The sequence below is a fragment of the Cervus canadensis genome, chromosome 23 (assembly GCF_019320065.1).
Source record: "Cervus canadensis isolate Bull #8, Minnesota chromosome 23, ASM1932006v1, whole genome shotgun sequence".
Taxonomy (NCBI): Eukaryota; Metazoa; Chordata; class Mammalia; order Artiodactyla; family Cervidae; genus Cervus; species Cervus canadensis.
In genome coordinates, this window is record NC_057408.1 from 58,311,347 (window position 1) to 58,337,718 (window position 26,372).

Genomic DNA, 26,372 nt, shown 5'->3' on the forward strand with positions numbered 1-26,372 from the left:
ACTTTGGTTGTAAAATACAATCATGTGTCCTGGGTCTGTAGTACAAGTTTAGAGCCCTTCTTTTAAATAGACAGGGATTAATGGTGAAACAAAATTTGATCTGTAAAATCAGCCCCCTTTTTAAATTGAGTTTTTAAACTGTATATGAGCGAATTTTCAAAGCCAACTTAGTCCCAAATTAAAATGTTTTGCACATTAGAATTTTGGAGTTGGAAGCTGCTGCTTTCAATGTGAAATGAGATAAGACATTGGCACTAGTATTTCCTTCCAAAATTTTTGTGTGTGTGCCATGAAATTGTTGGCATATCTTACACACGAATTCATATTTAAAGAACCTGAGAGTTCTAGTATCATGTTCTGTCTGAATATTTGCTGAACATCTTCCAACTGCAAAACTAGTTCCCATCTGCTTTTTAAATTTCTGTATATTTGTGGTTCTCTTACGCATGACTAATCTTTCCCTTTCAAGAAACTCAGATACATCAGTCTTCACTTACTACTTCTGACTGACCACTGAAGAGCTTTTTCTGTTTTCTTTATCCATTTGGCAATTTTTATTTTATCAACCATTTGCAAAGTAACTTTGTAAAAAAAAAAATTGATCTGGAAAATAAACTCAGCAGTGTTTGAGAACCTATGTGTTACTGCTGATCTCCAAAAGCTGGCAGTCCATATTAAGATCTGTCTCTTCTAAATACCTACTAACGGTGGTCCTCCCCAGTGGACTCTGGGAGCAGCCGGCTCCCAAAACACCCTGACTGTAGGCACAGGTGGCTGCCCTGGACCATCTGCATGCCCACACACGTGTAATTGTATGTAGGTGTGTTTGTGTCTTACCAGTTATATGATAGATTCCTGTGCTGGGAAGAAAATTCTTGGTGCTGAGCCTCCTTGATGTGAAGGAGCAACAGGAATTTTGATTTGCTATCCCTGCTTGCCATTTGATTTGCCGTCAGTGCTTATCATTTGCCATAATCTATTTTGTATCTTAATGTACTTTGTAGTTTCCACATGCTTCATTTTCTGTTTCTTGTGTTTTCATGTTTTCATTATGACCTTTTGACTAATCAATTAAAATGTTCCAAATTATAAATGGAAAAGATTGATCCATTCTTCTGACCTAAATACAAGAGCTGGAATGTGTTTCTTCTTTAAGTTGCGACATTAGCAAACTAAGGAGTAAATATTTAAATCTGTAGCATAAATAATGCATGCTAGAATAAGACAGAACTGATATATGTCCTGCTGCTTAGGTATGTTGTAGAAATACTAATCCTTAGTGGAAATCTTAATCCATCAACATTAAGGTAAGTATAATTTATTTTTCTGATGCAAATAAATATACTATCTGTATTTCAGTCATATTTCCTCCAACTAAATAAGGCAGCAGCTGGGTGTATCTAATAGACATAATTATTACACTATGTGAAATAGAAGTAATTACATATTTAATACTGTGGTTATGTGTTTTAAATTCTGAACCTAAGGCATGTGACTTCTAAAGCTATATCTAGCATCTTGAATAGTTTGCTTACTTATAAATATCATCAGAAATTGTCTTATGTAGAAGAAGTACAAAGTCTTATCCAAGGGTTTGGTTTTCTCATCAGATACATTGAAGTAATTAGGATTTATTCATTTGAATGGAAAAGTATATGTAATCAAACTGCTTAAAAATATCTCTTAAAAGTATGTTTAGCTGGAACTTTTACAAATATGCAGTGTTAGAGAAGATTACACGTACTTAGTCTTACATATGGAGATCACCCTGAAGCCTGACTGTGACATAATGTATTTTTCTATTAATTCCATTTATCTCGAAGCTTTGACCTTAGTGTGAGGTTTATTTCAGTAGTTTGAATCACCGAGCTTAAATACAGTTAAGAACCTCAGCAAGATCTCCAGGCAGTGAGAGAGCTGTCAGGTAATTTCTCAGATCCCTGTGTTGAGACTGGAAGTAACTCATGGCAGCCACTGTCACATGTGTTCCCAGACCTTTAGGGTAGGCATTACCCTCACGACTTTACCAGACTTACGTGACACCAGGACTTTTCAGACTTTTAAAATCTACCCTGTGTGTGTGGTAGCTTCTCAGTCGTGTCTGACTGTGTGACCCCATGAACTGTAGCTTGCCAGGCTCCTCTCTCTATGGAATTCTCCAGGCAAGAATACCTGGGTTGCCATTCCCTTCTCCGGGGATCTTCCCAACCCAGGGGTCGAACTCCAATCTCCCATTATTATAGTCAGATCCTTTACCATCTCAGCCACCAGGAAGCCCAAATCTACCATAAATGACTTTAAAAATTTTCTTAAGCAAAATCATCCATAAAATCATGTATCTTATGTAGTAATTACATTTTTTCTGAAACATTAACTATATAACCATTAGAACTGTTGTGATGTCCCTCCTCGCTCCACTGGGGATTTTGCCCTGGGAGCCTGGACTGTGAGCCCCACGCCGGGGACGCTCACGTGCCTCCAGCAGAGTTGCAGCTGGGGCATGGAGAGCCGGGCCAGGAGAAGCATGTGCCTTCTGCCGAAGCACAGGCCCTGGAGGCCGTGTATGGGGAGTGCGTGCTGTGGAATACAAGTTTTCAGAATATACTTCAAGATCATTTTAAAACACTGTCTCTTTTTCCTTTGGTAGGAATTAAACAGTCAGCCCAGTCATTTTCTCCCTTCTCTCTCTTGAGAGCTTTCCAGTTACTCCTATGAGTGTGGCAGCCTGTAGCTCTCCTCCTATGAAAGGTCTATTGAAGGGTTTTAAGCTTTACAGTTTGTGTGAAAACCTGCTGCTTCTGCCTCTTTGTCCCCTTCAGCACACCCCTCCCCCAATTAAACATTTTTTCTAGCTGCTTAATACCTGGAGAGGTGATAACAAAGTTAACTTGTGTGTTGTCAGATTTTCTACTCAACACTTTATGTAAAATGATAAATGATTGACAGGTCTGTCTCTTTCCTTCCCTTCCTCATTCCTTTCCTCTGCTCACTCAGACCCTTCCTTCTAGTTCACAAGGACAGTTCTAGTTCTTGAGCTCTAAAATCAGGCAGAAATTGTGAATATTAACTTAGATATACATCATTTATAATAAATAGTTTACATAATTCTTTTAAATCATGTCAAGGAAGGCTGTACTAGAGTACACTTTCTGAATGTTACTTGGAAGCCCACGTCTTCCACTTGAAGCCTGTGAATATTATACAGTGGGGGAGCTACTGTAAACAGAACCTTACGTTCTATGTTAACTTCAGGTACAACGCTTCCTACCAGAAATGAGCAATAGTCATGTCTTTCCAGTGCTCAGTACACTCTTCACCTCTGACTCATCAGGGGAGTTTCACAGACGGCTCCATGGCTATGGGCATACTGGAACTGCTTTTTCTCATTTTTAAATACTCTATTTTAGTAGTTAATTATTAAAAATGTTGGTTATTGAAACACTGAAGAAATTTATCTCCACTTGCACTGGAAGATTACAGGCCTTTGGAACTGGTGCTGCCAAGGCTCCTGTGTCAGCTCTGCTGCAGTGGCCGTGAGCGGCTGAGTCATGCTGAGCCTTAGTCCACTCGCTCACAAGTGGAGATAAAAGTCAGTGTTAATAATTGCTAACGTTGATTATGCGCCGCCTTTATTACACACACTATTAAGTGTTTTATATGCAGTTGCTAACTTATGTAATCCTCACAGCGAGCCCACTTCTGCTGTTAGCCCTATTTAACAGATGAGGACTGAGTATGCTGTAATTGCTCAGGGTCAGACAAGTAGCAGCTGAGTTAGACTCTGAATCCAAACCATCCTTGCCTTACTGTTCTGGGTGCCCTAAACTCTACACTCCCTACGCAGCAGCTTGTGTGCTGTGCTGCGTACGCGACGTACGCACTGTGCTCTGTACCCTGTGCTCACACCCTCTGTCCTCCCACCTCCTATGCTGTGTATAATCTGTCGACTGTACTCCGCACTCCGTGCTCTGTCCTGGACACGCTCTGTGCTCGGTGCTCCCACCCCGTGCTCTGCAGTCTCTGTGGTCCAGTCTGTATTCTGCACTCCGCGCTCTGTGCTGTGTGCTCTCTGCTCTGTCCTCTATAGCCTGTAGTCTGTGCTCTGCACTTTGTGCTCTGTATCCTGCTCCCACACTTCTTTCACTGCCTTTCCGTTCAGATTTGATCTTGGGATAATCTATATCAGCTTTATCAGAAGGAATGTATCCCAGATTCTGTGTGTTCATGTTTATATGTGTATAGGTTATTGACTTTTTATTTTACTCAAACCGCCCTCAGTCTTGTAGCCCCATGCCGGAGGCTCGTGTACACCGTCACTTCCATCAGTCCATCACTCACTCTGCAGAGGCTCAAGGGAACTTGAGCCTCCCTGGGCCTCTGGGAAGTAAAGTGACTGGAGTTGGTTTTCTGTAGGATTTCTCCCAGTTCTAAATTTTAATCTACACATATAGTGAATATATAGTTATTCATGGAAAGGTTTCCTTTATTTGAGTGTGACAGTTAATGTCAAATACACATGTGTTATATGCCCAGGTGTTACTACGTGTGGCCTCTGTGCTGTCTACATGACATGGGAATGCCTTTCAGCTCAGTGCAGTTCCGAGTGCTGGCACTTGAAGACTGCGTTTGGTCCACTGACCACCTTTCTGTGCTCAGGGAAAGGTCAGCTTTTGCCTTTTTTTCCCCAGAGGTGACAACCCCTGAATCTCCCAAGAATGTTGCAGAATCATCCATGGTGAATGGAGGTGTGGCGTCACAGCCCAGAGAAGGTGGGTCAGGAGCCGCTCAGCAGGTGCCCGTGCCGCGGAAGAAGCTCCTCAAAGCCCCGACGCTGGCTGAGCTGGACAGCTCCGACTCGGAGGTGAGGCCCACACCCGTTCAAGGTCAGGAGGCCAGCCCTCCACGGGCCCTTGTGTCGCTCCAGCCGCTGCTTGCCCTCCTCCCAGTTTTCAGCCAGTTTTCAGTCACTCAGTCATGTCCAACTCTTTTGTGACCCCATGGACTGCAGCATACTAGACTTCTTGTCCATCACAAACTCCCAGAGCCTGCTCAAACTCATGTCCATTGAGTCGGTGATGCCATCCAACCATCTCATCCTCTGTCTTCCCTTTCTCCTGCCTTCAGTCTTTCCCAGCATCAGGGTCTTTCCAATGAGTCAGTTCTTCACATCAGGTGGCCAAAGTATTAGAGCTTCAGCATCAGTTCTTCCAGTGAATATTCAGGACTGATTTCCTTTAGGATTGACTGATTTGATCTCCTTGCAGTCCAAGAGACTCTCAAGAGTCATCTCCAACTCTCACATCCATACATGACTCCTGGAAAAACCATACCTTTGATTATTTGGACCTTTGTCGGCAAAGTATGTCTCTGCTTTTTAATATGCTGTCTAGGTTGTCATAGCTTTTCTTCCAAGGAACAAGCGTCTTTTAATTTCATGGTTGTAGTCACCATCTGCAGTGATTTTGGAGCCCAAGAAAATAAAGCCTGTCACTGTTTCCATTGTTTGCCCATCTATTTGCCATAAAGTGATGGGACTGGATGGCATGATGTTAGTTTTTTGAATGTTGAGTTTCAAGCCAGCTTTTTTACTCTCCTCTTTCACTTTCCTCAAGAGGCTCTTTAGTTCCTCTTCAATTTCTGCCATTAAAGTGGTGTCATTTGCATATCTGAAGTTGTTGATATTTCTCCCCAAAATCTTGATTCCAGCTTGTGCTTCATCCAGCCTCTCATTTCACATGATGTACTCTGCATATAAGTTAAATAATCAGGGTGACAATATACAGCCTTGACGTACTCCTTGCCCAATTTTGAACCAGTCTGTTGTTTCATGTCCAGTTCTAACTGTTGCTTCTTGACCTGCATACAGGTTTCTCATGAGACAGGTAAGGTGGTCTGGTATTCTCATGTCTTTAAAGAATTTTCCACAGTTGTGATCCACACAGTCAAAGGGTTTAGCATAGTCAATGAAGCAGATGTTTTTCTGGAATTCTCTTGCTTTTTCTATGATCCAGTGGATGTTGGCAGTTTGATCTCTGGTTCCTCTGCCTTTTCTAAATCCACCTGGAAGTTCTCACTTCACATACTGTTGAAGCCTAGCTTGAAGGAGTCTGAGCATTACCTTGCTAGTATGGAAATTAGTGCAGTTGTGTGGTAGTTTGAATATTCTTTGGCATTGCCCTTCTTTGGAATTGGAATGAAAAGTGACCTGTGGCCACTACTGAGTTTTCCAAATTTGCTGGCATATTGAGTGCACACAGAAGGGTTTTGTTTTTGAACTAAGATTGTTATAGAGACAGATCTGAAACCCAAATCTAAGCCCAGAATCTTCATATCTCATAAACTTTCTAGTATTCCAACCAGCAGTATATGAGAATGCCTAAATGAAAATAATTTAACTGAAAAAGGGGCTTAGAAATTGTGTTCAACATCATTACTTTGCAGTAAGAACACAGCCTAGTGGAGGCAGAGGCTTAGTTTACAAAGTCAAGACAACAGAAAAGTAACAGAATCCCTACCAAACTATGAATAGACCTCCCAGCACCAGGTCTTCTTTCTTTTCTCAAAATTCTTAATCTCAGTGGTTTTTTGGTCTATCTTTAATAACCTCTACTAGCCAGACCCAGGTAATGTTGCCAGACCCAGGTAACATTGTAAAAGTCAAGATAAGCTTTGATTGGCACTATATCAAAGCTTTCAGTAGGGAAGCAAAGCTTAGGAGCTGTATCTGTGCCTTAACTGGGCATCTTGTCAAGAAAAGGGAGATTTTCCTTCCTGCCCAATGAGTTTGGTGCCGAGGCTTGTATCTGAGATGACTCTGATGGCCTCAGGGACAGCCCACCCTGGGAGCACAACTGTGGGACTTCTGACAGTGATAGGGACTTCTGACAGTGGTGAGTGTCAAAGACTAGTATGATGCTGCTGTGAATAATAGAGCACATGTATCTTTTTGAATTAGTGTTTTTGTTTTTTTCAGATACATACCCAGGAGTGGAATTGCTAGGCCATATGGTAGTTCTGCTTTTAGTTTTTTGAGAAACCTCCATACTGTTCTCCACAGTGGCTGCAGTGATTTACATTCCCACAGTGTACAAGTGTTCCCACTTCTCCACATCCTCTCCAACATATATTATTTGTGTTTTTTTATTTTGTTTTGTTTTTGGTGATAGCTGTTCTGACAGGTGTGAGGCGATAGCTCCTTGTGGTTTTTTTGTGTGTGTGTGTGTGTAATAAAGTTTTATTAAAGTATAAAGGAGATAGAGAAAGCTTCTGACATAGGCATCAGAAGGGGGCAAAAGAGTACCCCCTTTGCTAGTATTAGCAATGGAGTTATATACTCTCCAATGAATCCAAAGAATGTCTGGAGGCTGCAAAGACCTCACCAGACCCACTCCCATAATTTACATTTTAAGATAACAGAGTTGGCCAGAAGGTTTAATCCAAAGATTGTCCTCAGGCAGGATACATCCTTGTAAAGACCAGACCTACTCCCATAATTTATGTTTTAAGATAACAGAATTAGCCAGAGGGTTTAATCCAAAGACTGTCCTCAGGCAGGATACATTATTGGTATATAATCCTAAGGAATATAGAGGAAAAAAAGTAAAAGTTTGTCCTTTCTTCCTCCTTGAATATCCCAGACCTCTCTCTCCTTGGGGACCCTTAGACTTCTTATCAACCTGCCTAGGAAATGACTCTCTCATTCCCCCCTTTTCTTTTAGGAGAATTATGTTGCCTAGGGAAAAGGGGCGTTGTTCTCATTCCATAACTGCTTCCGAGCTGACAAGGGGCGTTGTCCCTAAATTGGTGAGGCAACATATTCTCCTAATCCTCATAGTGAGGATGTCTGATCCAGGGGCTCTAAGTAATAGTTGGAGGAGGCTGTGGCACTCATAGGAGCTTGGACAACTATTTGTAAATTAAAAGCTTTTAGACTGTTAGAAAACCCCGTTATACAGTTACAGACGTAAGGCAAAATAGTCATTAAACCAAGTTAAAATCAAAATGAAAAGTCACATTATGTCCATAGTTACATCAGTCCATCTTAAGGTTGTTAGATGTCATCAGTTTAAGAAGAGGTATCACATGCGATTGTTGAAGTTACTTGCAGACTTGGAGAAAGTCCTTTCCTTGAAGTGGAGATGTCCACCATGGAACGCCTTCCACTGATGAAGAGGGGAGTGCTCCGCAGACCCAGCAGTTAGACCGATTGTGGAATGCATCATAGGAGCGAGCCCAGGACAGGAAGGCATTGTCTTGAGGATCAAACAGCAGACTCAGGATTTCTGGAGTCAGCAGAAGTAGGCTCACATAGATTATCGGGCCCATCTTGTCCTGAAGGATCCCGGACGAGCCCCCAAGATGAAAGGTTGTTACTGAACGATGAGACGCGGGATTCTTGGCCTATGGAGGAGATGAATTCAATCCGGGGCCAGAGACGAGGCTGGATCGCTCAGAGCTTTTGTGTAATAAAGTTTTATTAAAGTATAAAGGAGATAGAGAAAGCTTCTGACATAGGCATCAGAAGGGGGCAAAAGAGTACCCCCCTCCTTGTGGTTTTGATTATAATTTCCCTGGTAGTCAGCAGTGCTGAGCATCTTTTCATTACCATGTTGGCCATCTGCATTTCCTGTTTGGAAAAATGTCTGTTCAGTTCTTTTTTTTTTTTTTATTAGTGTCTGTTCAGTTCTGCCCATTTTTTAATTGTTTTTTTCTTGATGTTAAGATGAACTGTATTCTATTTGTTTATTTTTGCTTTTATTTCCTATTTTAGAAGATGGATCCAATAAAATATTGCTACAATTTATGTCAATAAGTGTCCTGCTTACATTTTCCTCTGGGAGTTTTATGGTATCCGGTTTTACAGTTAGGTCTTTAATCAACTTTGAGTTTATTTTATTTATTTATTTATTTTAGTTTATTTTTTAATGGTAGGATTAGTTTTCAAGTAGTCTCAAAGTAGGTCAGCTCCCTAAGGTGGGCAAGGCAGAAGCAGGGGGCAGTCCACGGCTTCTGGGAGAAAATCCCAAGAGGTGCTGAGCCACATCCCTCCCCACAGCAATCCCATGCCCACCCTACCTGCCCAGGGCGGACTCCTCACTGCTCTCAGGGGAAGCATTTCAGACCCTTGGGAAGGAGGGAGGCTGCGCAGCATGGACATGCCTCAGACGTCAGTAAAATTAGCTGTAACAGTGGTTCTGGGAAAGTTAGTTGAAGGATGTACAGCAGGGATGGTTTCTGCTGTTTGAATCAGGAGCTCCCACCTCATAACTGCTGAGAAGTCCTCTTTTCCTCTGAGATATTCATGGCTTTACTTCCTTTTGACCTTCCAGAAGCAGGAGATAAGCTAGTTCTCACTGACTTTTCTGGAGACATGTATGACATCCTGTGTATGATCTCTGGGTGAGGCTTGGCCAATGTCGCCTGGTTTGTTCTTGGCAGTGAGCACCAGGAGGAGGTGGCTTCTCAGACCGTCCTTGTGTGGACTCTGTGTACACGGCTTTCTTCTCCTGTTCCTTGACTAGGTCCTTTGTAGTGGGGCTTGTTCGAAACTAATGCTTTCCACACTAAGTAGGTCAGAAAGGATTTTCACTATTTGTCTCACATAATCATAGATTAACATATTAACCTAACTTTCTTCTATATTTAAAAATATTTAGCAGTTTTCTCTATGTATTATGGAATTGAGTTGTCTTCCAGTTAATATATATCTCCTGTCACATAGTAAGTAGTAAATTTTTCATGAATAAATACTGTACCTCACTTTGGCATAGTCTAAAACAAATTAAGAAGGTCTCTTCTCACATGTAATAGGAATTTAAATTTTATTTGACACAGTCCAGACATATTTCTCATGAAATATGTTTTCATTCATTAAACAAATATTTATGCATTACTTAGTAAGGAATGGACTTGGTAGTAGGTGACAACAATGAACAAAACACATCTACCTCTGTAGGGGTTATAAGTCTATTAGTTTTTTAAATATGTTAAATACTTGACTGATGATGTTAATCACCATTTGTTGTGTGTCAGGTGATGTGTTAAGCATTTTAAATGTGTTCTCAGATTTGTCCTTGTAGTAACCCTATTGAAATTATGAAACTGAGATAAGAAACTTGCTCTATGTCACATCACTCTAATGAGGAACAAAGCTGGGGCACACACCCAGATATGTCTAATTTTAGATCCCTTCTAGTTTGTCTCCAACTTGCTTTGAACCTTGGACATTAAAATGCGGTGCCTCACGTTACCTCTCACGAGTGAACACCCTTAATGAGCATGAGAGCACTAGTGTCTAAGAAATCTGTCTCTCCCCCTTGGCCTGTGTCTTTTTCAGGAGGAGACCCTGCCCAGGTCTGCCAGCAGCAGCAGTGCATCTCCCTCCTTCCTGGAAGACCCCTTCCTGGAGACTGTGTCCACAAGGAAGAGTGAGTATTTGTGGTACAAGAACCAGTGTCAAATGCCTTAAAAAACATGTTTAACCTAGGAAAGGGAATCCCAAAGTGCCTTGTTGTCATTTGGGGTAACTAAAGAACCAATCCTGGAATTGCACTGGTCAGGAGTAGAAATAATCGTTTTTTCCCTAGAATAACATCATAAAATAGGGCTAAACTGGTAGTTGGGTCTCAGGTTCTCAACTTAACAACAAACCAGTCACCTTTGGGCTTACAGATAATAGCTGTAGGGAGTAGGTCAGCCTGTGTGTACTTTTTAGAATCACCTCATTATCTAAATTTAAGCCAGAAGCCCTGAATAATCACACTTGTTATCATTCCTGCTACACACACACACAAAATACACCCCCACACACCCTTCCCCCTTACCCACGTACAAGTATAGGTAATAAAAACACCTTTATAACTCTTTACAGAATCTAAAATGAAGTGATTTTGAAAAGTACTATTGGCCATCTTTTTGAAAGTTCTTACTTGGCTGTGTTGGGTCCTCACTGGGGCGTGTGGGGTCTCCGTGGGGTCTCTCCCTGAGGTGCCCAGGCTGTCTAGCTGTGGGGTGTGGGCTTAGTTGCTCCAACGCCTGGGATCTTAACTTCCCAAACCAGGTATTGAACCTGTGTTCATGGCATTGCAAGGCAAATTCTTAACCAGTGGACCATCAGAGAAACCCCAGTGTTGGTAATCTTTTCATTTGTAAGATTAATATAAAGGATTAACAATTAAATATTAGAGGGGAGGATTCTGGGCAGATGGCAGAGTAGCAGGCACCATGTAGTTGTCTTTCCACCTAGACAATAACTGCAGTGGCAGAATCTGTCTGATATAATTATATTCGGAATGCTAGAATCTGTTGCATGCTTACAACTTCCAGGGGAAGATGGTGAATTGTGGTTAACTTCAGTAACCTTCAGTAAGATTTCAGCTCTTAGTGAGTGGCAGCCATTCATTCCCCTGTCCCCGTCCACATGACAGGCAGCTGTGTGCTGTTCCTGAAACAGCTTGCACACAGCTGGCGGGGCCAAGACGGACAAAATGACCTGGCCCTCTAGATCTTGGGGCTCTGTGTTCTGGTCACTGCTTCTGATTTCAGAGGTGCAGACAGACGTAGACGGCTATTGCTGAGCTGTTGTCAGCTTCCCCCTCACCCCTTCATATCTCCAAGGGATATGCGAGAATTGGAAAGTGACCATGAATGCCCAGGGAATGGCTCATCAGGGATCTGAGGAGATGTTAAGTTTACATCAGGCTGATCTTCAAAGATCAGCCTTCAACAGTAAGAGAAACAATGAATGGAGACAGTAACAAAACTCAGGAAACTCTGGGGAAGGGTAGAATCTAATTTCCAGAATTACCACATTGATAAATTCAAATGTCCAGAGTTCAACAAAAAATCACAAGGCACATAAAAAAACAGAAAAGTATGGCTCATTCAGAAGAAAAAATAAGTCAACAGAAACTGTCCCAGAGCAAAATGGAGGTTTATTTCTATAAGCATTTATGTTAAAAACAAGACTTGTGTTGAAAAACAAAATTTCAACAAGTAGTCGCACAATAAATGTTCTGGTTTTAAAAACAAGAATGATGTCAAATCAAAAATATATATATAATTTGAAAATATCTTTTGTTTTCTGGGTTGTCTTTTCACTTTCTTTTTTTAACTTTTTATTTTGTATTGGGGTACAGCTGATTAACAGTGTTGTGACAGTTTCCAGTGAACAGTACAGGGGCTCAGTCATACATATGCATGTATCCATTCTCCCCCAAACTCCCCTCCCATCCAGGCTACCACATGACATTGAGGAGAGTTCCATAGCACTCTGAGGCTTTCACTTGGAACATTTAGTCCATTTCCATTTAAAGCAATGATTAATATTTGTGCATGCGTGCTTAGTTGCTCAGTCGTATCTGACTCTGCAGTCCCACAGACTGTAGCCCACCGGGCTCCCCTGTCCATGGAGTTCTCTAAGCAAGAATATTGGAGTGGGTTTCCATTCCCTTCTCCAGGGTATCTTCCCAATTAAAACCCAGGTCTCCTGCATTGCAGGCGGATTCTTTACAGGCTGAGCTACCAGGAAAGTCCATTATTGGTATTTATTGATATTAATAGGTATGTATGTACTACCATTTTGTTCATTGTTTTGCAGTTGTTTTTATTTCCTTTTATTCTAAGAAAAAAGGAATCTTCTTCCTTGATGACTATCTTTAGTGTTATGTGGAGTTCTTTCTCTTTTCTGTGTATTTGTTATATAGGCTTTTGGTTTGTGGTTACCATATAGGTTCATATATTGACAGGTGAATATTTTAAGTTGATGACCTCTTACATTTAAACACATTCTAACAATACTACATTTTTACCCTGCCAAACACATTTTGTTTTTAATAATCACATTTTACATTTTTATTTATTTTTTTAGCTCTTTAGACCAATTTATTTTGTATCCATTTAATATATCGTCTGGGACTTCCCATGGTCCAGTGGGAAATGCCCCCAAATACAGGGGGCCCAGGTCTGATCCCTGGTCAAGGAACTAAATCCCACATGCCACAACTAAGACACAGCTCAGCCAAATAAATAAATAATAAATATCTAAAAATATACATATCATCCAACAAAGTACAATAAAGTTTACAACCAGCTGCATAACAATGTAACTGTAAACAATTTAATACCACTGAACTGTATGTTTTAAAATTGTATAATTGGTAAATTTTTACAGTGTTCAATTGGGTTAGATGGTAAATATTATGTGCAGTTTAAATAATTTATGCAATTATTTAAAATTTTGCTAAGAAAAAACATATTACAGTATCTTTAGTATATTGACTTCATTTTTTGTACATGTATATGTGGAGGTTTCAGTGGTTAAAATTCTTCAAATAGTATTTTGATTTACTTAAACAGATTACATCAAAAACAATAGGAGCTGACCTTGGTTATTATCTGTAATTGGTATTTGACCAGACCCATTAAATATTATAGAGATTCCATTAAATCACATGATGCATTTCTGTACCTTTTCTTGATTGAGGGAATTATATTCTGTTTTTTTAAGTGATTTATTGCTAGGACAGTCCAAGTAGATGGTCATCTCCTCCTCACTGTGCTGACTTTCACTTTTCCTCACCTTATTACTGCGCAAAGGGTGGGAGGAAGGACGGACAGACAGACAGCAGAGTTCTTGATGTCCTCCTGTGTTTCCACAATGTGAATCAGAGCCTGAAACATTGCCCATTTAAACTCTGTCCCCAGATATTCCTAGAGAGGAGCAGTGGCATATATAGTATTAACATTGAACCTGAAACTTATTTCTTTAATTTAAATAAAGCTTGATTTAAACTAAGGATAAAATGTCTTGATACACATCAAGAAGAAAAGAGTTTTCATATTTTCTTTTAAAAGGAAGGTATACATGACAATTTTGGTATGATTTGACACAAACAATACATAATTTTCACATGCTTTTAAAATAAAGCCCAAGATCTATTCCTTGAATTCTTTGCCCTTGGAATTGTTTATTGAATACAAGTCTTTTGCCCAATTTAAAAAAAATTTGAATAAAGCCTAAGACTCTTAACTGCAAAATTCTGTGGAAAATAACAGGATGGCATTTGTATTATGAACCTGAGACTCCATTTCTGTTGCATTTTCTGCATGAATTTGAATATTGAACACTTTTTCCTTTTCCTTGCTATTTCAGTAGCAAGTTTATCTTGCAAAGATTATTCTATAACAATCATCCAGGGTCCCCTAGTGGCCTCCAGTCCTAATGTATCACTCAAACAAAATCAACACTTCATCTCTGAATGCAGTTGGTCACACATGGCAGAGGGTTTTCTGTTAGAAATTTGAAACCTAAGTTGCCTTTTTTTTTTTTTCTTTTATAAGAGAATTGATTTCAGTTTGGTTCATCCTGTTTCTTCAGACCCTCCCAAGTTTTTGCCCATATCCTCCACACCTCAGCCTGAGCGACGGCAGCCACCCCAGAGACGACATTCCATTGAGAAGGAAACACCCACTAACGTGAGACAGTTCCTGCCGGCATCCAGGCAGAGCTCCCGGTCTCTCGTAAGTAGCCCACAGACTCTGCAGAGCAACTTGTAAGCAGTTAGAGACCTGGAATCATTAGTTTCCTTGAGAAGCTTCCAGAAGCTAGAATGAACTTTATAAATAACCTTATTTGTCGTTATTAGCTGAAGAAAACCAATCCTAAGAGTAACCAAGTGAAATCTGACATTCTTTGTTTATTTAAAGTACTTTTTTCCCCCTGGAACACTTATTTATGGTTCAAAGTATGGATATTTATTAAAGAAACATTTTTTCCCTTTCAAATGCCACTTAAACATTGTTGAAACTAAACAGAAAACTTAGTGAAGTCTGACTACAGTAGACTCTTATTGAGGCAGATGTCCAAAGGGAGAATTTTGATTCATAAAAATGCATTGTTCCATGTTTTCAAGCATGTTTTGTGATACTGGAGTCACTGCAGCTGTTTGGATGGGTTGACAGTTTGCGCTGTTTTCCAGAGACACCCAGGCGCACATCATGGCTATTCACTTCTCAGACAGGGGATGTAGCCCACGAGGTCCTTCCAGGAAGAGGCAGTGGATCTGCCAGAGGAAACCTGCGAAGGTTCTTTCTGTCCCACTTGACTTCCCAAATACCTGCAGGCAAAGTACAAGGATTCAGTCAATAATTCTACCAGCAGCCAACCTGTGTTTCTTCAGATTCTCATGAATAAAACACTAGACTCTGCTGAGTCCATACTTTAAGGCTGTAATGAATCACCAGTGGTTCAAGGAAGCAATGATAGAGGTCCCTCCCTCCAGTGGTGTGGTTTTTGTGAAGAAACCAAGTTTGAACTGCACTGATAGTGTTGAATTGATCAGTCATCTCTATTCCCAAATAATGTGATTAAAGAATTAATGATTTTGTGGCAACTCTTGTTAGGATTCCTCTAAATCCTAAATTATCACCACACACTGAAATATGCTGAAATACAGCTTTATCAGTGCTTTACCACCTGAAAAACTGAACTCTCACTGGACACGTTCAAACTTTAAAATCCAAAGGCTTTTTTTAATACGTTATTTAACAAAATACACAGTTAACTGCTACAACTGAAAAATACATGAGAGGGAGCACCTTTGTGATTTTTTTCACAAGTCCAGTGATTAGAAGGTTCTTTTCTTTACACAGCTTTTCCTAGAAGTCAGTTTGTCATTCAGCTGTGTGTGCCTGGCCTTGCGATCATATGATGTCACTGTTGAGGTTAAACTTAAAATTAGCAGTGTAAAGACACTGTCAGATTAACTACAAGGAGTATTTGGCTGGTGCATGTGTGCTAAATTGCTTCAGTCATTTCAGACTCTTAGCGACCCCCATGGACTGTAGCCCACCAGGCTCTTCTGTCCATGGGATTCTCCAGGAAAGAATAGTGGAGTGGGTTGCCATGCCCTCCCCCAGAGGACCTTCCCCACCCAGGGATCGAACCCATGTCTCTTATGTCTCTGGTGTTGGCAGGCGGGTTCTTTCCCACTAGCACCACCTGGGAAGCCCTGTTGGCTGGTGATAGAAACTTCACCAAGGAAGGCTGTGAGGTGTCTTCCTGGCACAGGGGAGCTCAGTGTGTATGGTCAGACTGTGAGCTGTTTTTGTGGAGGAGGAGAGCAAGGTACAACCAGCATGCCTTTGCGGAGAAGGGGCTTAGTGAGCAGGCAGGGGAGCCCTGCGGTCTGTGCGGACTGGTATTTGTTCACAGAACTCAACCCCTTCAGTGCCTCTAGGGCCCAGCTGAGATGCAAGAACCTCCAGATCAAAGTCCTGACTTTTCTTGCCAGTAGCTTATCATGGGAAATCCATAAAATCCCACTCCTTTAGTGGCAGTGGCATCTAGTTTTGTAAGTATTGTTTTTAAAAGTATGATTTATGATTTAGCTATTTTTTTTAAGAAAACACTGAATCATTTTGCATTTATAAGGTCTCAACTAAAGACAGCAGAAAAGTCTTTTGTTGTTACTAATTTTCATTTATTTTATTTTTTTGATTTTCATTTATATTGGACCTTCCTCCCTTTCCTCCTGGGGTTTCCCAGGTGGTGCTAGTGGTAAAGAACTCACCTACCAATAATGTAGACACAGGAGATGCCGATTCAATCCCTAGGTCAGGAAGATCCCCTGGAGGAGGGCATGGCAATCCACTCCAGTGTTCTTGCCTGGAGAATCCAATCCCATGGGCAGAGGAGACTGGTGGGCTACAGTCATGGGGTTGCAGAGTCGTACACAGCTGAAGAGACTTAGCACCCTTTCCTCAGGACGTTGAAAGTGTACTTTTTTGCATCATTTGGTCAGATGATTGGGGGCAGCACCCTCCGAGTAGGGGAGGGGTGGCTGCTGGGTGTGTGTTTCTGCTGTTGCCTTGGGCCTGCATCCCACAGACCTATGTGGGAGATGGAGTTCACAGGACAGCTGAAGTGTTGCTGTGTGAACTCAAATTCTCCAGCCGTGACTTTTGTGGTTGATTTCCTTTTGACACATAATGGATGCAGATGATGGCCTGGAGACCCATGTGGAATCTAACATTAATGCCCTCTGTGGTGTTTTTGTCTGTTTTTCTTTCATGCTTTATAATGGTTCTGTATCAGTCACTCATGTTCAGCAGTATTTTCTCCATTTCTTCTCCCCTGCCGTTCTCTTCCCCATACGTATTGTTCAGGTTCCAAGGATGACCAGAGCATGGCCAGCGCCGCCTTTCCGACCACTTTTTTCTACCCTCCAAACAGCTTCTCTGCTCGGCTCTCACCCTTTGGAGGCAACCATGCTGGGGGTAGCTGGGGCTGTTTATTATCTGTGTGAGAGAGCTTTTACCAGCAGGTGGAGACACACACAGGTTGGCCTCCTTCTGCGGGCTCTGGGAATTACCTTCCTCTGTCTCTGGTCGTGATGCCTCAGCTGCCACACTCTGCACAAATTAACAGCTTAGATGGACATTTTGCTTCTGACCGTTGATTCCAATCTTTGGTAGATGCATAGATCACACCATGATCTCAAATGACAGGATGATAGTGAAAGGACAACAAACTCAGAATGCAGCAGCGTCAGGGAGCCTGTGGGCGGAGCTTCTGAGGGACCTGATGGAAAGGCATTCCCGTCAGCCTCCCCCAGAAGCAGTCATCCACACTCAGCTGCCCAGCCAGCGAGTCACGAGGATTCTTCCTCTTCTCCAGCTCCTGTATGGCTGTGTTATGGTGGTCAGGATGGTTGTTACAAAAATCCACGCTGCTTCTCTGTACAGAGAAATCAAGTTTTATCGATGTGATTATTTAAAATATTTTAAATACTCACTTTGTATTGTCTTTGAGATTTTCATACAGAATACACTTTTTAGACAAAGTATAATTTCCAGACCTCAGTGGCATAAAAAGCCTTGGGGACCGTCATCAGGCTTCCCCTGCCTGCAGTGCAACCGGTGTGGCAGCAGCCCACCTGGCTCCAGGATCCTTCCTGTTGACCAGACCGGTCCTTGACAAGCAAACAGCCGCTAGTTTCTTTGTTATTCTTTATTACCCATCTTGGTTCAGAAAAGAAACTGAATGTAAATGAGGTACAACAGATTACTTTCTCTTCATTTGGCATGAAATTCAGGCTTCATCCTGTTTTTCGTTTTTGATCTGGCCATGTGAGCCGTGGTCAGATGCAGGAGTGGCATTTAGTACTGCCCCTCCTACTGCTGTTTCTGAAGATCTCTGACATTTTGTTTTTATTGTCAACCCTCCCCAGTCTGTCTACTAAGTCTACAGATGACTTTAGATAATTTACCTTGAATTTTAAAGATGAACTTGGAAAAAAGAGTTAATATTTGCTCTTTTTAAGTGTGCTTTCCTTTGGTTTATTAAGAACTCAAAAGGCTGTTTTGGATAATTGTCAAATCTCTCTTACTTATTTATGAAGTTTTGGCTAACCAAAAACACTATAAAAATGTGACTGTTTCTGTTTCTCCAGCTCAGTAACAGATGATATACTGTGCTCTCTAATTTCTGTGCTGGCTTAACTCTGATGCCTTTTGAATGGTAAATATAACCAGAATATTTAACAGAAACCCAGCCATTTTAGTGACATACGTACAGTGAGTTCTAAAGGTACAGCTGCCCTGTAGTATATTGTGATCTCTGAAAACTTAAGATGTAGCTTCCCATTTCTAAATGTGGGAGCTGCCCTGCAGCACAGACAGCCAGAGAGTCAGAGTCGTGCTGCTCTGGCCCCCGGCGTCCGTGCCAGGCCAGGGCCCAAGTTCCGTGCCTGCTGTAGTGTGGCCGGCCCCTCATGACAGGGGGGACAGGGGCTCAGCTCGGGGTGGGGTGCGAACCCTGAGTGCCCTTCACATTTTGCAGCATGAGGATCTCAGCAAGATCTGGGGTAATTTGGCTTTGGGTATGTTGAATCAGTATTTTTTCATCAGTTGAAAAAAAAAAGCTAGTCTATTAATTATTTATTTTCTTTCATGTTGCATTAAAGTTTTGTTGTCCTTGGGAAAGCACCAGATTTAAAACATTAGCATTTGACCTGATGGAAGCTATTTACCAAAGGATAATCTGCTTGAAATTCTAAAAAAAGAACATGAACACCAAAAAAAAACCACCATTTCTTATTTTATCTAACAGAGCAGTCAGTGGATTTGGGTATGATTCAGAGCAGAAAGTCAAAAGTAGGCTCTGATTGAGCCCGTCTGTGACTCGAGGCTGAGGCGAGGGCAGTGCCTGCTATCAGGGTTGCAGCACATCTCACCGCCTGCGTCACATTGTAAGGTTGCCATCTTCTTAACACACGGCCACCAATCTCGAGGAACAGTCTTCTGCTTGTTTGCTAGATTCATATATAGGTAGTCATGCTCGTCGCTGATGAATAAAGACGACTGTAAAGACTTCTTATGACATGTCAGAAGCTGAGAAAAGTTGCTGTTCAGTGTGTGCAGCCGGCGCATTAGTCTGAGCACAGTTGTGATGTCCAGCATTCAGAGGCTGTCCTGTCCCAGTGGACACACACACACTCTGTTCTCAGGGCCGAGCAAAGCACAGTAAATATTGGACATGCCAACTGAAGCTTGTTATCTTTGAAAGCTCTTCCTACTGAGAGAAAATTGTGTGATGGTGGGATTTTTTGAGTATTTATTTATACATCCTAGAGCACATGATATAATCTAACAAGCTATCCTCCCATCCTCCAGATACTAAGCTGTTCGTCTTAAAAATTCAACTGAAGGATCTTTTCTAAAACATTTTTAGCAAATTTAATCTTCCCTAAGTTAGCTTGAACAGAGATAATTTTGTAATGACTATAAGAAGCAGTAATTCTGCAAACTTCCTTTTTTTTTTAGTAAATGCTAATGTTTGTCAAGTTTGCAGCCTAGATTTGTTTTTGTTTTTCTCTGATTAGAAGACAGAACTGAATGTTAAATCTCCATGAACTGCATCCATAGTCTTGCGCTTTCTTGTTTGGCTTGTCTGACTCCAGAATGCCTGTGCACAGTGTTGCTGTGTGTGGGTGTGAGTTCGTGTGTGCACACCGAGGGCACGGGTTTGTGAGGCCCACATGCTGTGGGCGCATAGGATGTTTCTGTCTTTCTGCTGGGTCCACAATCAGTGCAGGGCCAACTGGGAGCAGGCGAGAAGCTCTCTATTCAGTGGGATCAGTTACATCAGCGTCATCCTCCACAGTCCCGTGTGGAAAAGTGACAAGGGCTCTGGAGCGCATGGGGCAGCCCAATGGGAATGTCTGCTGGCCTCCAGGTCCAGTTCACTCACACTGTTAGGAGTTTTCAGGCTATGCTGATGTAACTTACCACTAAATAACGTTTCTCAATGTTAGTTACTAACCATCTTCTTTGGGCCGTTCTGGGTACCACAAATCAGTGTTTAAAACTGTACCAGTATTGTAGATTTGCTGTTTACCTTTGAGCAAATAGTATACAACAGAAAGCTATATGTACTGTCTTTGTGTATCAGGAGAAAATGGACATAAATTTGGTTTAGAACAGTAACATTTCCCCCAGATTTCAGGACACAGATACTCAGCTCCCCTTCAGGGACTGGAGATGCCTGAGATGCATCTGAACACACATGAGAAACTTCTGTTAATGGAGGTCTTGGTCAGCTAGTGCTACCTGGGACCCGGCAGTCTCCTGCTACCTTCTGGGTGTGATCAGAGATTGTGGTCCCCAGAGCGAGCCAGCTCTGCCCCAGGGTTTCCTGGGAGCCTCTTTCTTCTTTGGAGCTACTAACCAGGGCCCTGATATGGAGGGGACATGGCCTTGCCGGAGCGGGTGGGGCTTTTTGCTCACATGGATTCTGACTTTCAGGAGGAGTTCTGCTACCCGGTGGAGTGCCTGGCCCTGACCGTGGAGGAGGTGATGCACATTCGTCAGGTCCTGGTCAAAGCAGAGCTGGAAAAGTACCAACAGTACAAAGATGTCTACACGGCTCTGAAAAAAGGAAAGGTAGAGCCCTTTCCAGTTGGCGGGTCACGTGGGCACTATCTGCTGCCAGGTGGCACGGGGCTTTGGGGGCTCCAGGGGCCAGAGGCTCACCCTCTGCCAGGCAGTCCCTGTTCCCTTGCTCACAGAAGCAAGTATTATTTCTCCCATAGAAATTGAAAACCGTAAGGTTTAAAACCAGGTCTGCTCTTAGTTGTTAAACTTTTAAAGGATTATTGAGAAAATATATCTGAGAAACACAGGACACTTTTTTAGAATCTTCTTCAGATTGCTTCCATGGTGGCAAGACCCTTAAGAGCTGTGGCCTTTTTCTGCCATTTAAAAGTAGAATTATAATCAAATACAGAGCCAGATTGTAACTGTCACAGAATCAAACTTAGTAAAAGGGTCTCTAAATGCTCTTCTCCCTTTGTGCCTACTAAGACTTTCCACATACAAATAGGTGTTTAGATGTACAAATTAGGAAATTAACTGTTGGCAATTCTTTTTTCTCCTTTAAAATTTCTGTTTTTTAGCTCTGCTTTTGTTGCCGAACCAGAAGGTTTTCCTTCTTCACCTGGTCTTATACCTGTCAGTTCTGTAAGAGGTAAGGCTTTTTGTAATTGATGACAGTAGTCAAGGAAACACCTCCACTATTTCATCATTTTTCTAACAGGAACAATAGTAGAAATAATCCAGTGTGTTATCATGTGCCCTGCTTATGAGTTACAATAGCAGTTGCTTCAACAGTGGATGGTTATTTGATATTAAGCCTGGAAAATTTTTCTCTGCTATTTCTTTTATGTATTCAAGATAGTTCTAATAATAATATGCCATGTTAGAACAGAAAAAAATAGATGTGACTCTCAGGTGAACCCATAATAGACAAGAAAATCCCGGACATTAAGTGGATCCTTTCATAGGACATAGCATTAAGTTTTACAGACTAATGGTCTGTTTGGCGAGCCAGTTATATCAGTTTGTTTTTCATTCTGGTAGAAGAACTGGAGTTTGGGGGACCAACTGTAGACAGGTAGAGGCATGCAGCCTTTGGCTTCTCTTAACTCTCCAGTCGTATCCATGGAATCACGCTAAGTAACCCTTCTGATTTTGTGTACAGGCCGGTGTGCTCACAGTGTTGCAAAAAGGTAAGCCGAGCTCAGTAAAGTCACAGCTTGTGCTGATTTCAGTGACTCTGCCTCTCCAGCAGTCCTGCTCATTCTCAGTTTTATTTGGGATCATAGATGCGGCTGCCCTCCAAGCCATACTCCACCCTTCCTATCTTTTCACTGGGACCGTCTGCCTTGCAGAGAGGGGAAAGCTGTATGAGGCCAGAAAAATCCTCCACTGGCCACCATCGGCCACTTCGGAGCATTGCCAGGTGAGCAGGAGGCCTGGGTCTCCAAAGTGTCCTTTGTGAAAGAAGAAAGCACTTTCAAGGACTGCGGTGACATGGTGGGATATTGGCTTGAGGAAGGGCGTGAGGGTGGGTTGGTTTTAATAGTTTTGACCTATACAAATCTCCAACAGTAGCGTGTCAAGGATAATGGCTAGCTCCTTGAAAGACACAATCTCCTAGTTTAATATTTTTTCTACTTTGGAAATAATTACTTTTATGTATCCTTTAAAAGTCATCTTTAAAACTATCCTTTTCTGTGGAGTTGAAAACTTGCACGTAAGAGTCTAATCTTTCTTTCCTTTAGTTTAGAAAAAAATATTTTTAATCCTGTGTTTACAGTGGTCTGAAATAGCTGACTTACATTCCTAACATAAAGACAGAAATAAAGCTTTATGCCAAGAGCTGGCATTTTAAAAGGAAAACATGCCTGGGTATCAATCGCTTTGTGTTCAGGTTAGTGTTGGTCTTTAAGAAAGAAAGGAGGAAGGCAGACCAGCTCAGGTCCCAAGCTGGCAGGGCCCAAGGGGCAGGCTTTTACACACCAGCAGCCCCTCCATCTGTGAGGGACACTAGCATTGGTGCCAAATGCTGGATGGTGGCCATTCAGCATGTCAAGGCCTGTGGACAATGAGGTGAGGGAGTTGGAAGCTCCTCAGACCTGTGTCCGAGGCTTCTGCCCTGTGCTCAGCCCCTACCCTGGGCTCTTGAGTTTGGGCTGCTGTCCATGGGCTCTGGACAAGTGAACATGGCTGCTATTCTTTCCTGTACTTAATTCTACGTTCCTGTTTGGTTTAATTAAAATAGTGAGTAGATGATTCCTAGTTATTTCCAAAAACTATCCAAAACATTTATGGTGATGTTGGTCTAGTTAACTCCAGTTCTCTGGAATCCAAATAGTCACCTGGCTAAAAGACAATTGCTGTAGTCAGAGGGGTATATTTGATAAATACATATGAAAATAAGAAAGCTAGTCCAAAGATAATTTTTCAGGTTGTGTCATAGGATTAAGATAAATTTACTTCAGTTTCCTGTAGTTTTCTGACTTGCCATCAACAGTTAAGTAATGTTCATTAACTGTGACGTGGGATCACTGAGAAAGAACTTGAAGTTTTCTATCATCAGTGGGGCGTTAGCAACATCATTTCAGTTGTTAGCATTCATGATCTGTGTGCAGCAGATGAGTACTCTGAATATCCAATTTTACAAAAATTCTATAAGGGGTACAAAGATTCTTAATAAAACATGTTTCCTGGTTTGTTTTTTTAAAAAATATTTTGAACGTTGTCACCAGTTATAACTTCTTTGAACGAATCTGAGATGGGCCAGTCATCACCTATTCCATCATATTTGGGCAACAAATTTGCTTTTTCTACATGTATTTTCTTAGTATTTCAGTAGAATTCTTAAACAATAATGGATTTTTTTTTCATTTTTTTTTTTATTAGTTGGAGGCTGATTACTTCACAACATTGCAGTGGGTTTTGTCATACATTGACATGAATCAGCCATGGAATTACATGTATTCCCCATCCTGATCCCCCCTCCCACCTCCCTCTCCACCCGATTCCTCTGGGACTTCCCAGTGCACCAGTCCCAAGCACTTGTCTCATGCATCCCACCTGGGCTGGTGATCTGTTTCACTATAGATAATATACATGCTGTTCTCTCAAAACATCCCACCCTCGCCTTCTCCCACAGAGTCCAAAAGTCTGTTCTGTACATCTGTGTCTCTTTTTCTGTTTTGCATATAGGGTTATCATTACCATCTTTCTAAATTCCATATATATGTGTTAATATGCTGTAATGTTCTTTATCTTTCTGGCTTACTTCACTCTGTATAATGGGCTCCAGTTTCATCCATCTCATTAGAACTGATTCAAATGAATTCTTTTTAATGGCTGAGTAATATTCCATGGTGTATATGTACCACAGCTTCCTTATCCATTCGTCTGCTGATGGGCATCTAGGTTGCTTCATGTCCTGGCTATTATAAACAGTGCTGCAATGAACATTGGGGTTGCATCGTGTCTCTTCAGATCTGGTTCCCCTCGGTGTGTTATTCCCAGAAAGTGGGATTGGCTGGGTCATATGGCAGTTCCATTTCCAGTTTTTTAAGAACTCTCCACACTGTTCTCCATAGCGGCTGTACTAGTTTGCATTCCCACCAACAGGGTAAGAGGGTTCCCTTTTCTCCACACCCTCTCCAGCATTTATTGCTTGTAGATTTTTGGATAGCAGCCATCCTGACTGGCGTGTAATGGTACCTCATTGTGGTTTTGATTTGCATTTCTCTGATAATGAGTGATGTTGAGCATCTTTTCATGTGTTTGTTAGCCATCTGTATATCTTCTTTGGAGAAATGTCTGTTTAATTCTTTGGCCCATTTTTTGATTGGGTCATTTATTTTTCTGGAATTGAGCTGCAGGAGTTGCTTGTATATTTTTGAGATTAATCCTTTGTCTGTTGCTTCATTTGCTATTTTCTCCCAATCTGAGGGCTGTCTTTTCACCTTACTTATAGTTTCTTTTGTTGTGCAAAAGCTTTTAAGTTTAATTAGGTCCCATTTGTTTATTTTTGCTTTTATTTCCAATATTCTGGGAGGTGGGTCATAGAGGATCCTGCTGTGATTCATGTCAGAGAGTGTTTTGCCTATGTTCTCCTCTAGGAGTTTTATAGCTTCTGGTCTTACATTTAGATCTTTAATCCATTTTGAATTTATTTTTGTGTATGGTGTTAGAAAGTGTTCTAGTTTCATTCTTTTACAAGTGGTTGACCAGTTTTCCCAGCACCACTTGTTAAAGAGGTTGTCTTTTTTCCTTGCCTCCTTTGTCAAAGATAAGGTGTCCATAGGTTCGTGGATTTATCTCTGGGCTTTCTTTTCTGTTCCATTGATCTATATTTCTGTCTTTGTGCCAGTACCATACTGTCTTGATGACAGTGGCTTTGTAGTAGAGTCTGAAGTCAGGCAGGTTGATTCCTCCAGTTCCATTCTTCTTTCTCAAGATTACTTTGGCTATTCGAGTTTTTTTGTATTTCCATACAAATTGTGAAATTATTTGTTCTAGTTCTGTGAAAAATACCATTGGTAGCTTGATAGGGATTGCATTGAATATATAGATTGCTTGGGTAGAATAGCCATGTTGACAATTATTGATGCTTCCAGTCCATAAACACAGATGTTTCCCCCATTCTGTTTGTGTCCTCTTTGATTCTTTCATCAGTGTTTTATAGTTTTCTATGTATAGGTCTTTTGTTTCTTTAGGTAGATATACTCTTAAGTATTTTATTCTTTTTGTTGCAATGGTGAATGGTATTGTTTCCTTAATTTCTCTTTCTGTTTTTTCATTGTTAGTATATAGGAATGCAAGGGATTTCTGTGTGTTAATTTTATATCCTGCAACTTTACTATATTCATTGATTAGCTCTAGTAATTTTCTGGTAGAGTCTTTAGGGTTTTCTATGTAGAGAATCATGTCATCTGCAAACAGCGAGAGTTTCACTTCTTCTTTTCCTATCTGGATTCCTTTTACTTCTTTTTCTGCTCTGATTGCTGTGGCCAAAACTTCCAACACTATGTTGAATAGTAGTGGTGAGAGTGGGCACCCTTGCCTTGTTCCTGATTTCAGGGGAAATGCTTTCAATTTTTCACCATTGAGGGTGATGCATGCTGTGGGTTTGTCATATATAGCTTTTATTATGTTGAGGTATGTTCCTTCTATTCCTGCTTTCTGGAGAGTTTTAATCATAAAGGAGTGTTGAATTTTGTCAAAGGCTTTCTCTGCATCTATTGAGATAATCATATGGTTTTTATCTTTCAATTTGTTAATGTGGTGTATTACATTGATTGATTTGCAGATATTAAAGAATCCTTGCATTCCTGGGATAAAGCCCACTTGGTCATGATGTATGATTTTTTTAATATGCTGTTGGATTCTGTTTGCTAGAATTTTGTTAAGGATTTTTGCATTTTTGTTCATCAGTGATATTGGCCTGATGAACAAAAGTAGTTTTCTTTTTTTGTGGCATCTTTGTCTGGTTTTGGAATTAGGGTGAT

The 26,372-nt window shown here is 41.3% G+C and overlaps 1 protein-coding gene across 2 annotated transcripts in view; it reads left to right on the forward strand.

The window, feature by feature from the left end:
* The window catches only part of SPIRE1 (spire type actin nucleation factor 1), a 154,987-nt gene that overhangs the window by 121,414 nt on the left and 7,201 nt on the right, over nt 1–26,372 (forward strand). The window contains exons 9-16 of one of the 2 annotated variants that reach the window (XM_043443656.1): nt 4,689–4,861; nt 10,337–10,427; nt 14,378–14,520; nt 17,167–17,340; nt 20,806–20,943; nt 21,456–21,526; nt 22,040–22,067; nt 22,164–22,300. In XM_043443656.1, the coding sequence (XP_043299591.1) occupies nt 4,689–4,861; nt 10,337–10,427; nt 14,378–14,520; nt 17,167–17,340; nt 20,806–20,943; nt 21,456–21,526; nt 22,040–22,067; nt 22,164–22,300 (955 nt within the window). The remainder of the gene's footprint in view (nt 1–4,688; nt 4,862–10,336; nt 10,428–14,377; nt 14,521–17,166; nt 17,341–20,805; nt 20,944–21,455; nt 21,527–22,039; nt 22,068–22,163; nt 22,301–26,372) is intronic. The other variant, XM_043443657.1, reaches the window with a different exon arrangement.